The sequence below is a fragment of the Culex pipiens genome, chromosome 2 (assembly GCF_016801865.2).
Source record: "Culex pipiens pallens isolate TS chromosome 2, TS_CPP_V2, whole genome shotgun sequence".
In the NCBI taxonomy this organism is placed as follows: domain Eukaryota; kingdom Metazoa; phylum Arthropoda; class Insecta; order Diptera; family Culicidae; genus Culex; species Culex pipiens.
The window spans coordinates 52,071,025-52,085,047 of NC_068938.1; the positions used below are offsets into that span (position 1 = coordinate 52,071,025).

Genomic DNA, 14,023 nt, shown 5'->3' on the forward strand with positions numbered 1-14,023 from the left:
ATTTAGCACAGAGCATAAACTCTTAAGCCAATTAGTTCATCGATTGCTAACTTGACTTTCAAGAGACTTTTCTGTAAAGTCGCTTGTGACCTTCTCAGGAACTCCCACGAATTGCAAGTTGATGCTCTTCATCCCAAACCAGCCCTGACAGGTCACGATCATCCAATTAGCAACGCCCTGGGCTCACCCTGCTTTTGGCGGGGCCCAACAGGTGCCACCTGCCGCCAGGCCATTGACAGTGGGTTGAGCTTTCACGTTAAACAAGGTGCACGTTTCATCACTTTCCAGTGCGGGTAGAGGCCTGATAATCAACCGTACATGTCGCCAGAGGGAGGATTCGAGCATGAAATTGGCATTTCAAGAAGGTCGCTCTCGGCTGAGATCTTCGAACTGGAGGGGTGTTGGCGCCTCAAGGGATAGCTCAAGCTGCGCTTAAGACAAAGTCATGGAGCTTGTTGGATTTAAACTCAATTTTCGATTTCTTTTTATATATTTGTATCGCAAGTAGAATCTCAATATTCTAAGAGCAATAATAGGGCGTCCAATTTTAACGGGTTTAAAATTTCCCGGGAAACGGGAAAAATATTGTTTGAATTCCGGGAATTCCCGGGATCCAGGGATTTTTTTATTATATCTGGTATGTTTTTCAAGCTTAAAATCATATATTTAGCTCAATACTATTAATTGGTGAAAATCTACACTTCAATATAAACAAGAACAGCCGTTTTTTGATGGCTTAAGGTGAAGCCGTTGATCATTTTCGAAGAAAATTGATCATCACTATAAAATATTCTGTATCAAATTCAAATTAACGAATTTCAGCACCAAAAGGAATCAGCGTGTGCCGGTTGTTGCCTTCTTGAAGCCACTGAAAGAATTTTTGATCTGAACCAATTGTGCTTCAAAATTTATATAATTTTGTGGCACAGTCATTGACGTCCTAGTTGGCAATCATTGATTAATGACGATTTCCATAACTTCACAAGGAATGGGATAATCGTTACCAAAAGGAATCAGCATGTGTAGGGCACTATTCTGAACAACTTGTAGAAGGAATTTTGTCAAAAAATTGAAAGCGACGCAAAATTTATATCTTTGAACGAAAAATCATGACAATGATGGAAGTCTTCACGTTAAGAGAATTAAAAATTGTTTTTGTTTTGATCTTTGTTGTGCGTTGCATTTTAAATGAACCACAATTTTGAATCCAATGTGATTCAAAATAAATAAGTCACTTATACATATTTTTTTTATTTTTATATATGACATGACTAGAAAAGCTTAAAAAATAACTTTGAAGTTAAGAATTTCATGTTTAATTAAAAACAAAATTTATAAATTATCTTTGGGTACAAAAGATTTTAAAGCAATAAATTCGGAAATCGGTGTTCTATTGTTTTTTACCCAGTCTTTTTGAAATATATATATTTAATAAATAGAAAATATTTAAAACTATAAGCATTTTGCGGATCTGTAAACTAATATTTTTTACAATTTTTCCCTAATAAGCCAAATTTATTCTGATATATGCTGAACACAAAATTTAATACTATAGAATTATAATTTATTTCTAAGTATTCAACTGTTAATTTATTTCCACAACCAAATCTGAATTTCCAGACTTAAATTTAATTTTTCTTCAATTTCGGGAATTCCCGGGAAAAATATTAACAATACCGGGATTCGGGAATTCCCGGTTTTGGAAAAATCTCGGGTTTTTTTCCCTGGAATTCCCGGGATGGACGCACTAACCAATAATTTCTTCACAGCGAATTAAAAAAGGTTGAAATGTTAACATTTGTATTATATATTAAATATATGAACACGAAATAAGACACAAATAACAGTATGGCTTCGATCAATTCTAGGAGATCCGTGAAAGACTGGCACCCTGTGTGTAGCTGGCGGGATATTCTAGGGATCGCTTCTTCAGCAATGGTATCGGTGGTGCCGTGGGAATGTGGCTTCCGGAAGGTTGAAAGCCATTCTCGTCCGCAATATATTCCACCGTGTACACCTTCCCTTCTGGCCCAACGTAACTGTACTCACCCTTCACAACCTGTGTTAAAAAATGCGAAAATGAATTAATTAGAAACTATCTGTATTTTTCAGTATTTTTGCCTTGCTTTTAATGTGTCTTTAAGAGCTATTTTTTGTTCCATGATTTTGATATTTAGGTAAAATATTCATAAAATACAAAACAATATAATTTTAACTGACTTTGTATAGTTTGTTTTAAATTGCAAATACTGACCATTTTCTCCTGATCCGTACCGGCATTCTCCATAACACGCTCCTCCTTAACTTTGATCCCGTTGCTGGTTTCGTAACTGTACCGGTACGATCCGTCTGGGTTCTGCTCCTGCTCTTGCTGGATAATTGATGCACCACAGACACCAACTAATAATGCACCCAGAATCAGAATCTGAAAAGTTGTAGAAATTGCTATGTTATTGAAAAATGGTTCAACTTTGATCAATGAAAGGTCCAACACCTACTTTCACGTTCATTGCGCTCTTTTCTACTTAACACTTGCTTCTACTTAAAGTTGCACAATATTCCAGCCGTTAGCTGATAAGACTTGCCCGGTGCTTCCTACGGCAATATGCACCTAACAAATATTTTACTACGACTGTAAGCACTCGTACGTGTACGTGAGATATTTATATGCAAATCCAACCAAATTGTCCAAATGTTCAACCATCGAAGTATGCATGTTTTGGGGTCTTTTAGATAACCTCAAATCTCTTCTCAGGTTACATATTTTTTATACGCCATGTACTGTGAAGCTTGTAAAAAGGAGGTGAAAACAGCCTGGATTCATCCTCTAGTAATAAGCTGATAGATTATCCAAGATTTGCCGGAGTCAAAGTCAATACGCTTAAAGAATTTAAACTCGCTTTTTTTTATTATCGCAGCTTTTTGGAACAAAACTCACAATACTCTGACGCCTACAGAGCAAACAAGATCTGCAGCGTTGATACCTTAAAATTTGCAGTGAAAAGGTTGAAATCTTTAATAGCACAAAACAAGACATAAAATATAGAAAAAAAAAAAAACATCTAAAAACAGCACAAAATATAGGACACAACTCGTGACGGTGGGCTAATGGCTTCGACTCCTCCTTCTAGAACCTCCGCGAGGGGTCGTCGCTGGGTGGGTGCGCGGCCAGATACTCGAGCGCGCGCTGGATTGCCGGCGGGATCGGGGGCGGCGTGGGAAGATGGTCGCCGATGGGCTGGAAGCCGTTCTCGTCGGCGATGTACTGCACCCGGATCAGCTGGCCGTCGGGCGCCGTGTACGAGTACTCGCCCTGGGCGACCTGAGAACGGGAAAAGGAGTTTATTGAAAAGCATATTTTGTAAAATCGAAGCTTCTTGGATTAAAACAAGTTTGTCGCAACTTTTAAGCAGACCGATTTCATCATTTTTGATCCTAAAAAAGTATTCCCGTTTTTTTTTTCAAAAGCAAATTAAGTTGGCTTATACGTTTATCTAGATGAAAATCGATGCTATCGCTATCAAATATTGGCTAAAGGAGGTATTAGACTATGAGAAACACGTAAACTCACACTTTTTCGTGTTTGACAGTTTGTCAAACCAGCAAGCTTTTGTTTTTGTTTGTTTTAACTTCCAAACAATACAAAATTTATGCAGGCTGACGTTTCTGCAAACAAATACAGGCAAACAAACAAAGCAGGCAAACTGTCAAAAAATGCGAGTTTGTTTGTTTGTCATAATCTAATACCTCCTTAAAAAAAACTTTGTTGCAACGTGTTTGTCGCTCGCTAAATATGGACTAATTTATCGCTTTTCTAACCAGTTTAACCTTTACTTTGAGTTCAAGGGTTATACCAAACATGCGGTAATACCTCCTGACTACACTCCAGATGAAATTTAGATGACGTTTTTTCCGCACCTCTTTGCTTTTGCCTAGTCACTGATCAACATTTTACGAGCGTGTACGACATTCCGCAGAAACGCAGAAACGCAGACAAGTCTGCCAAGTCTCTGCTTGACCCATGACGAAGACGGTGCCGTCTTGCTACAAAAGGCCAGAACGCTGCTCGTAAAAACTCGTTTCGCACATGAGTTCACTTGGTCGCCGCCGTGCTGCGGGTTGAACTCTATCAACAATTAATTACACTCACATTTTCAGCTCCGTCAACGACGACGCACTTTAACCCAGAACCTGCTGCTGCTGGTAGCGCTGGACTTGAACACAGCAACTCCTAAAGGCTAAACAGTGAATAAACATTTCTTTTGCAATCGATCCGGTCCAGCCGACCAAGCTCAGTGATTCGATCTTGTACGGTGTGGTACTGATGGCCTTTCTTGGCCCCGGGTTCTTGCGTTTGGGGCCAGACCTGTCCACGGTGAAGGTAAGTTTAATAATTCATCTTGCAGGGTGCATCCTCCGCCTTCTTTTGTGACTGTGCGAGGACGACACGTTGCGAAAGTTGATCGAGTACGCTTCAAAACCTCCGCGACGGCGTTGATTCATTGATCTGCTCCACCTAGGTCGCTCGGGGCTGGCTTGGTTTGGAGGGTCGTGACCTGGAATCTGCCAGCAACCGTGTCACCTTGAGAGCGTCATCGTTTTTTTTTCCTTCTAATGTGCCACGAGCACTGTGACTAGGGGTCACGGGAGAGTTCAAATGACAGCCTCTCGGCGATGTCCCCTGCTTGAAAAATGGTTGTGAACCAAACGTGTGGGAGTTTGGATTTTGGTTGGTTGGAGGTACTTGAGCTATTGAGTGTGATTTACTACAATCAATCATGACAAAAGGTGTTGAAATTCGTTGAGAAGCTTACATCCCTCATTTAATTTTGACAAACCATTTTCAAAGTTCTAATTTGCATATGATTCACAAAAGATAAATGGTAATAAAAAAAAACATAGATTTTTTTATTCGGATGGTGATGGGAATACATTTTTGAATTATGAAGCCATGCAAAATTATAAGAAATCACCAATAATATCACAAAATCCTTCAAAACATCATGAATGTAGCAGCACTAGCAATTTTATTATATAATTTGAAAATTTTGAGTCCCCTGGTTTTTATTATCAAAATATCAGAATCAAATTTCAGAATTCACCATTTTTGGATATGTTACGCAGAACATCCTGAAAAATCATTAAAAAAAATTTTCAGCTGAAATAGTTCGAATAAGACCCTAATCGCCAAACAAAAAATACGTCTAATTATTGTAGCTCCCATGTCAAATTTGAGCCAAATCGGAGCACTTTTGATCTGGATCCTGCTGGTTTGACGTGGAATCGCTGTATTAAAAACAGGTATTTTTGCTCCTCCCTAAACTCTAGAAACCTCTATCAATCGTAAATTTTGACAAACATTTTTTGAAATTTTTTATTATCGCATTATTTTTTTCAAAAAAAATATTTTTCCCGTGTTTAGGAGGTCATTTTAATCAACTTTTGTTCTACAAAAAACATTAATTCTCTTGTTTTATATTTTTTCTTGTTAATTTATAGTATTTATATTTGTATTTATCTTGCTTAGTTTATGTTTGTTTTTGGTAGTTTTAAGCCTATTCAACCACCTCCTATCATTACATTTTGCCTACCTAATTTTTCATGTTTTTACAGTCACTTTTACAATTTTTGGCTTGTTTTTCACATTTTCTGGTATAGAATGGCACCTATATCATTTTTATTGTAAAGAATGCGCGAATACGGAATAATACAAAAATTACTGCATACTTCTTTTTACTTAAAATATAGGAAATGTAAGTAAAAACACAGCGAAAGTTGACCTTAAGGCCAATGACAATGGCATTTTTTAAAATATTGGCAAAGTCACATCAAATAGGTAAACATCCAACCCCAAAATTTTTAAAAAATAAGAGTTCTTTTTCCAATGCTTTTTAACACCTAAACTCCCAAGCTCGAGAAAAAGCAGTAGTTTCTATATAAACTCCCCCTTTTTCTCTAGCTTGGGCGTTTAGGTGTTAAAGATCAAAATCGGTTGAAAAATAGATTTTTGGCGATTTTTTTAAAAAAGAGGCTTGTCTAAAGGCATTTGTTTATTTTAAACTATTTTGTTTATTTTATCAATAAATAATTTTTATTCAGTATTTCAAACATGAAACAATCTTTCTGAAAAAAATTTGAACGAGGTATATTTGTTTGAAGATTTAATGAAATATGAAGGTGTCAGTAAAATGTCGTTTCAGTTCAACATAAAAACAGTGTATTCTTATAAAGGGAAATCATTTAAATCCCATAACCTTAGAAAAGTTTTTTTGTTTTCATTACGTTTTATTCAAATAAAATTATAGGAATATTATAAAACCTGTAAATCTGAGAAACTGTAATTATGAATCCTTATCTACTGAGCTCAAAAATAAAAATTTTGCAATTCCATCGTGAAACTACTTACTTTACCTGTCATTCTTGAACGACGAAATAGCCTACTTTTCTGTATCAAAAATAACAGAATCGAATAGCAACACTTTTCAAAATAAATGCTGAAAAGTTCTACTTTTCAGCACTGAAATTGGTGCTGAAAAGTTGAACTTTTCAGCACTTGTTTCGAAAAGTAACACTTTTCAACATTTTTTTGATTTAAACGATTTATTGACAAAATACAAGAAAATTTGACTTAAAATTTCACTCAATGGGTGTTTTTCGGAATTGCAAAAAAATGTTGTATGGAACTCGTTGCAAAACTTGATTTTTTCAGCACTCTTCGTATTTATCCAACTCGGTGAACCTCGTTGGATAAATGTACGACTCGTGCTGAAAAAATCCTATTTTTGCAACTTGTTGCATAAACTACTATTATATTCATGTCAATTGAGGAAAAAAATAGCTAAATCACAAATTCAATAAAATATATTGAATTTTAAATGCCTTCTCTTTTTTATTTTTTTGACGATAATTTTAATTTTTTATTTATTTATTTTTATTTATTTCACGATTTTGTGGTAAAAATTGTGTACCAAGGCTGTTTTTTTTAAATCAGCAGTTAAAATTAGATAGAATAGAAGGGATTTAAAATTCAATTGAAGAATGATTTCAAAAAGCAGGTAAAACAAAAATAGTTTAGATTTTTTTTAAACATGCAAATATGCAATTAATTGTTTTTGTATGTGTGAATAATATGACAATAAATCAAATTTAGAAGAATATAAAAAAATCTGTATTTGGTTTTGAAATCAATCAAATTGATAACATTGATAATTATTTTGTATTGTTCATTTAGGAGATTGCAATAATATTAAATAGGAACATTTCGCTTATGGGCACACAGCATCTAAAGAAGTTGTTATCTTCTTATTCCAAAATTGTCTAACTTGCGTATTCAATCCTTCAACAATATGATTGTACAAATAAACAAGCTATGTTGTAAATTGTTTTTGAAACGGTACTTTAGAGGAAGAATCAAACATTCTATCGATAGTTCCCTTAGTTTTGAAGATACTAAAATGTTTGTAACAATAATCTTGGAGCAAAAGCTCTGCTTGATGTGTACCGTTAAGAAAAAGATTTTGTTTACAAATCTAGTTTGTATGAGCAGTTTGATCACAGCATATCACAATTTTCTAACCTGTGCTTCCTGCTCCGAACCGGCATTCTTCAGAAAGCCCTGCTCCTCCGCTACGATTCCATTTCCGGTTTCATAGTTCCAGCGGTACGTCCCATCCGGGTTGACCTCCTGCTCCTGCCGAATGATCGGTATCGGTTCCGGATCGAACCCTTGCGGCGCACCATAAACACACACCAGCAACGCACTTATCACAATCTAAGTGAGAAATTTTTAAGGAAATTGCACTCTGTTTAGATGATTTTTCCATTTAATTTGACGCAAAATTCACTTACTATCACTTTCATTGTGCTTTTGTTCTAATTTCCACCTGTTATCACTTTAAGTTTCACAATTATCACACTGTTAGCTGATGAGACGGGTCCGCCTTCGGGTGGTGGACACTCGTATTACACGCTACAACTACCCTCCTACTACTGGAAGTGTCCGCACGTGTATGAGATATTTATATGCAAATCCTGCCCTGCAGCCGGTCCGGACCCAAGTGAAGAGGACCCAGGTCCGGAGGATTCACCGCCACCCGAATTGAGCATGCTGAGCTGGTATAGTATCATCTCTCACTCTCAGGCGAGCACTACTACCCCTACTCCTCCAAGAACTGGTAATCGTACAACGAAATTTATGTGTACACTTACTTGAACTTTCTTGCGGTGCTTCTACTATACTGCGACGCGAAGATGAGTAGACTAAGCCACGCCAAAGCTCGTTGCACACGCGGGAGGAGTGAGGGGTAGACTGGTTCAAAATTAGTCCGAGATAAGACTCGATATTTTTAAGTGGATGTCAGCTTCAATTTCGCCAAGGTACGATAGATTTGAGATTCCTGAAAACGCTTCAATCGACTGAATTGAATTTTAGTAAATCCCCTGCCAATAAATAAAATTGTAGATTACGGTAAAAATCCTATAGAATCATGTTAAGCAACCATGCGCACCCTCTTATTTTTGCTACCCCATAGATAACCGTGGATGCGCCTGGTTGCTTAAGATGATTCCATGATTCCATAGATGATTTTTTTCTGACATCATGACCGATAGATCAACAGACTTCAATTTGTATTCTTAATCACATCCCATCATATCCCATCATATCCTAAAACGTAATTTGACTTAACTCTCAAATCTCTAAACATATCGCATTTAACCTGAAACAGTCTAGCGTGGAAAGATCATCAACATGAACCGGGCTGGCCCCAGAGACTAGGTGAAGCTCATAGCACGTGTACCACGTACCAATACTCGCTCACCCCCCGAAAGCTCACTCACTCACATTTTACGCGAGTTAAAAGCTTCGCTCCGAAGGGGTAGGTGACGTCCGGTCGTAATTGCCGTTTTCCTGAGCAGATTTCGGTTGAGACAACGACGGCACTGTGATAATAAATTTGAAATTTTGAAGCAAATGTATTGAACCCAAAAGTTAAAAAATCTAAAATTGAAAACATGCAAAACAAATTGTACTTTTCGGTAAATAACTAAGCTGCATTTTCACAAAAACATATAATTTCAACTGTGAATTTTATTAGTGGTGTAGCTCATCGCAGCCATCTCAAGACAGAAGATGACATTTTGAAGTGATTCTGTGAGTAAGGCAAAGATGCCGTTAAATGGTGGTGGCTATGTTTATAGTTGCCGTCAGCTTACCTACAGTGGTGGCATGTGTAAAGATGATTGATCGTGAATCGTTTGCTAACCGTCCGTTCTGGACAGTACATGACTTTTGCTAAACAGTTTGATAAGAATGGCGTGGAGCCATGAACTTTTTGACTTTGGATTGGGTGAGTTGTTAGGTTAGCTTGAATTCTTGATACTGTAAAGATTAAGAAGATAAAAGTTTTTCTGAAACTTTACGGAAGCTTCAAAATCGACTAGGAATTCCCTTCTCAAGACAAAGATTTTCCAAAATTCACATGCCCATGTTATTTTGTAAGTACAGTCATCCCGCATATTCGGAACAGTTTGCAGATCGACCAATGTTCAAAAAATCATATCAAATCGATAATTGAACTAAATGATTCGCTTTTATCTTCATTAGAAAGTTTTTCTTGCGATCATTCGAATGCTGCATCGAACAATAGCAAATTTTAACTTTTATATCAAGTTTTTGAAGAAAAACATTGACCTTTCAAATCCACAAATTCAGAACATTTTTTTCTTCCGGATGTAAACAAACTTTGGTTCTCTCCAGAAGCACATAATTTTTACAAAATAATGACTTCACGCACTGCAACCAACGAAATTCGAGCTTAGTTTTGTTTTATGAATGGTCAAATAACTTTTTTTGTGAAAAAAATCAGTTAAATTCAGGTGTTCCACAATTGTGGGAGGCACAATAACATCCCACAATTATGGAACATGCAATTCGAAGGCAGTGCTGCTCTGAATGAAACAGTCTTGAGATGCAGCTTTATGTTTTAAAAGTACTACTTTTACTAGTGAAATAGCAAGAGAATGTCCAAATAAAGATCCTAAAAATAGTAGGGTCGACAGAAAAGATGCATTTGGCATGCTGTTGACAAATTATCACAAAAGTGTTCCGAATATGTGGGATGCCTGTATCATATCTCAGGTTGAATTAAGTCGTAATAAAAGAACCGGATGTCCTTCGTAAAAACACCACACTTTCCAAATGTAACATTCTAAGAGGCTAATTTGTCTCATCCATACAGTTTAGTGTGACACTAGGCCACAACCACACAAACCGTACCTCGTTGCATTTAAGTAGGTTAAACGGATCGACACGACAAAAGCATATCAACATGAATAAATTCCGTGTTCAGCAGATCTTCTTCCAAATGACTCACGATTAGATCGATATCGCGCGACTGCCTGGTGGCACATTCTACTACCCAGCAGCAGCAGAAGCCACCTCAAGTCACAATTGACTTGTACAAATTATGCTAAACGATTCCGCTCGTTACTCAGCATGTGTCGTAAACTGTCCCGCGGGTGAATGAATTAACTTATTCGATGAACATAAATCAATTTGCAAACCCTACCCTCCCGCAACCTCCTCTCCTAGTGTTCTGAAGAACACTTTAAGTTCTACTACAGAAGCTTTGGGTATGCTAATTCCGAACCCGGAGTACGAGCGGTAGCTTCGGTAATGTCTTCTGTCATATCAATTAGCATTTGGCGGTTCGTTTACCATCACGCCAAGCCCGGTGATGTCCATCCGTTTAGAGTTCTGCATCACAGCTCTGCCTCCTAGTTGGATGTACTCAGCAGCATCGCGATATCATTAACCTTTCGCGGAATGGTTTCGTTTGTGTGTGGGGGGGACGGTTAGATGGAAAGATCGAAACAAAAAATGAGCCCCTAGAACGTCATGAATTATTGCCGGCAAGTGAAAGGGTGGCCAACAATTCTAACGTATGGGCACTGCCAAATGTCGCTACCGAATGTGTAAAGAGCGTGCTCAGTTGGTTCATCTTTGGAATAAATAGCATTTTTGATTTAACAGTTTGAAAATTCATAATATTTTAGAATCCGTTTTCCCCAATTAGTATCTCTAAACAGGTCTTGCTAGAGTTTATTTTTATTCTACATTGAAAATCGGATCTTTTTTTCAAGATATCTCCGATTAAAAAATTAGAACTATTGATCAAAAGTTGTTTGAATTAAAAACTAAAACTTTCACAAAATACCTAATTTTCTTGAAAGTACTCAAATTTTTATAATTCGCGATATTGGTATCATACGATTCTAAATTTTGCATGTATTTTAACTGTTTTAGAGTTTTTTGAATGAAATACTAAAATTTTCACAAAATACCGTATTTTATCGAAAATACTCAAATTTTTATAATTCGCTATATGGGTATCAAACGATTCGAAGTTTTGCATGTATTTTAACTGTTTGAGAGTTTTTTTTAATGAAAAATCAGGTAAAATTTTGAATCGTTTGAAACCCATATTGCGAATTATAAAAATTTGAGTATTTTTGAGAACATACAGTATCTTGTGAAAATTTAAATATTTCATTCAAAAAACTCTAAAACAGTAAAAATACATGCAACATTTTGAATCGTTTGATACCCATATTGCGAATTCTATTTTTTTTAGTAATTTTGAGAAAATACAGTATTTTGTAAAAAAATTGAGTATTTCATTCAAAAAACTCTAAAACAGTTAAAATACATGCAAAATTTTGAATCGTTTGATACTCATATTGCAAATTTTTAAATTTTTAGTATTATGAGAAAATATGGTATTTTGTAATAAATTTTGTATTTCATTCAAAAAACTCTAAAACAGTATTTGAGTATTTTTGAGAACCTACAGTATCTTGTGAAAATTTAAGTATTTCATTAAAAAAAAAACCCTAATGCAGTTATAATGCATGCACAATTTCGAATCGGTTGATACCCATATTGCGAATTATAAAAATTTGAGTATTTTCGAGAAAATACGGTATTTTGTGGATGTTTCAGTATGTCATTAAAAAAACTCTAAAAAAGTGGAAATACATGTAAAATTTCGAATCGTTTGATACCCATAATGCAAATTATAAATATTTGAGTACTTTCTAAAAAAATATGGTATTTTGCGATTTTTTTAGTTTTTATACTTTGAAACTTACCATATTATCAAAAAAAAATTACCATGAGAAAGCTTGAACATTCAACATAATTTGGTAGATTTTAGTCAATTTAAGAAATATATTAAACATAAGTTATTGTAGATAAAATTATCGCCGATAGAATTATCGGAATAACGATAACGATAGAGTTCCGCTGGGGTACTTGGAACCGGTTCCAAAGTGGCCAGGTCGGTCCAAAAATGATTTTGGACAATATGAATGATCTCCTTGTTAAAAATGGTGAACTTTGACACCCATATTGCTTGAACAAAAATAATTCTGGAATAACTGCGTGGTTGGCCATATTCCGAGTTCCACTGGGGTACCTGGAACCGGTTCCAAAGTGGCCAGGTCGGTCCAAAAATGATTTTGGACAATATAAATGATATCCTTGTTAAAAATGGTGAACTTTGACACCCATATTGCTTGAACAAAAATAATTCTGGAATAACTGCGTGGTTGGCCATATTCAGAGTTCCGCTGGGGTACTTGGAACCGGTTCCAAAGTGGCCAGGTCGGTCCAAAAATGATTTTGGACAATATGAATGATCTCCTTGTTAAAAATGGTGAACTTTGACACCCATATTGCTTGAACAAAAATAATTCTGGAATAACTGCGTGGTTGGCCATATTCCGAGTTCCGCTGGGGTACCTGGAACCGGTTCCAAAGTGGCCAGGTCGGTCCAATATCGGTTCTGGTGATCATAAATGAAAATGATTTTGGATGCGCTGTAATTTGAATCCTGTTTGGCTGGTTTTTGTTTGATAAAGTATTGACCACTCCGTAGGTTCCCCGGAATTCTCCGGAACCGGTTCCGGGTTGGCCAGTGGCCATTAAAGAATTCCTAAAGACCAGTTTTGAGTTGGTGCTTCAAAATCATGAATTTTGATACCCATATTGTTAGGTTCATAACGGGAAACTTGCGTTACAAAAGCAAAATACTCTATTTTTCAAAACTACGTTGTTTATGGACCACTCAGTTTTCCAAAAAATCATCCAAATTGCATCAAACTTTCACCAAATATTCACAAACATGTATACAACAAGCTTACATTCTTGGATTTTTGATATCCATCGTTGAAAAATTCTGAAAAATCAAAGCGTAAAAAATATTGGCAGGGTGGCAAGTCAAGTTACCCCATTTTTTTTTCCATAAACATAGCCTGAAAATGATAATAACTGGAAACTGATCATCTCATTTAAAAAAGTAGTTTCGATTGCAAATTTTATTTTGCATTTAAAAATCGAGTTTATTTTCAAATTTCTCAAAAGATTGTTAGCCCCCTAGGGATGATTCCTTAAAAATATCATTTTCAAAAACCTTACTGAAAAAAATATAAAAACTCTTGTCTTTGGGAAAGTTGTTTCAAATTTAATGGAGATCCTTAATCCGAGAATAGCTATGAATCGGATAACACTGAGGTATTTGAAAATATTTCAAACGGCCCAAGGTTACGTCCTTTTATAAAGTTACCTGAGAACTATTAGACTCTCTCAATGCGTTTCTTTGATTTCAGGGGGTAGCACTGGTGGGCTGTCCGGATTTGGACCGTCGCAAATGAGAATCTCAATTGTTTTGGAACAATTTTTTTCACGTTTTAAATCTTGTAGAAACTATGGCATATCTGAGCAAAGTATTAACCTCCAATAAACTATACTGTCAACCACTAAAGGCACATCAAGCGCATCATTTCTGCAAACAACGCCGATTATTACCGATATTGAACTTATCAACAAAGTGGCACAAACCTGAACTTCACCCTTTTTCGCTCATCTGGCGCCAGCACAACAATAAAGTTAATCGGCTCGATCGTAAAGACCGATACCTGGCCAAGAACCGGCCACCGCTGCTGCATGTACAATAAAGTTGAT

The 14,023-nt window shown here is 36.2% G+C and overlaps 2 protein-coding genes across 2 annotated transcripts; both read right to left on the reverse strand.

The window, feature by feature from the left end:
• Positions 1-1,732: 1,732 nt before the first annotated feature.
• Positions 1,733-2,729, reverse strand: LOC120419831 (cuticle protein CP14.6-like). The gene is made up of 2 exons (XM_052707520.1): positions 2,255-2,729; positions 1,733-2,059 (listed from the first exon to the last, which is right to left on the reverse strand). The coding sequence occupies exons 1-2, from the start codon at positions 2,285-2,287 to the stop codon at positions 1,865-1,867; spliced, it is 228 nt and encodes a 75-aa protein (XP_052563480.1). The 5' UTR covers positions 2,288-2,729; the 3' UTR covers positions 1,733-1,864.
• Positions 2,730-2,881: 152 nt separating this feature from the next.
• LOC120419837 (endocuticle structural glycoprotein ABD-4-like) lies at positions 2,882-8,097 on the reverse strand. The gene is made up of 3 exons (XM_039582673.2): positions 7,849-8,097; positions 7,577-7,771; positions 2,882-3,322 (listed from the first exon to the last, which is right to left on the reverse strand). The coding sequence occupies exons 1-3, from the start codon at positions 7,858-7,860 to the stop codon at positions 3,128-3,130; spliced, it is 402 nt and encodes a 133-aa protein (XP_039438607.1). The 5' UTR covers positions 7,861-8,097; the 3' UTR covers positions 2,882-3,127.
• Positions 8,098-14,023: the final 5,926 nt, after the last annotated feature.

Coding starts and splice junctions, on each gene's coding strand:
- LOC120419831 (XM_052707520.1), bottom strand. CDS start 2,287: ATGGAGAATGCCGGTACGGATCAGGAGAAAATG. Junction 2,060..2,254: donor GTACGGATCAGGAGAAAATG/GTCAGTATTTGC, acceptor TTTTTAACACAG/GTTGTGAAGGGTGAGTACAG.
- LOC120419837 (XM_039582673.2), bottom strand. Junction 3,323..7,576: donor GTTCGGAGCAGGAAGCACAG/GTTAGAAAATTG, acceptor TCCCGTTCTCAG/GTCGCCCAGGGCGAGTACTC.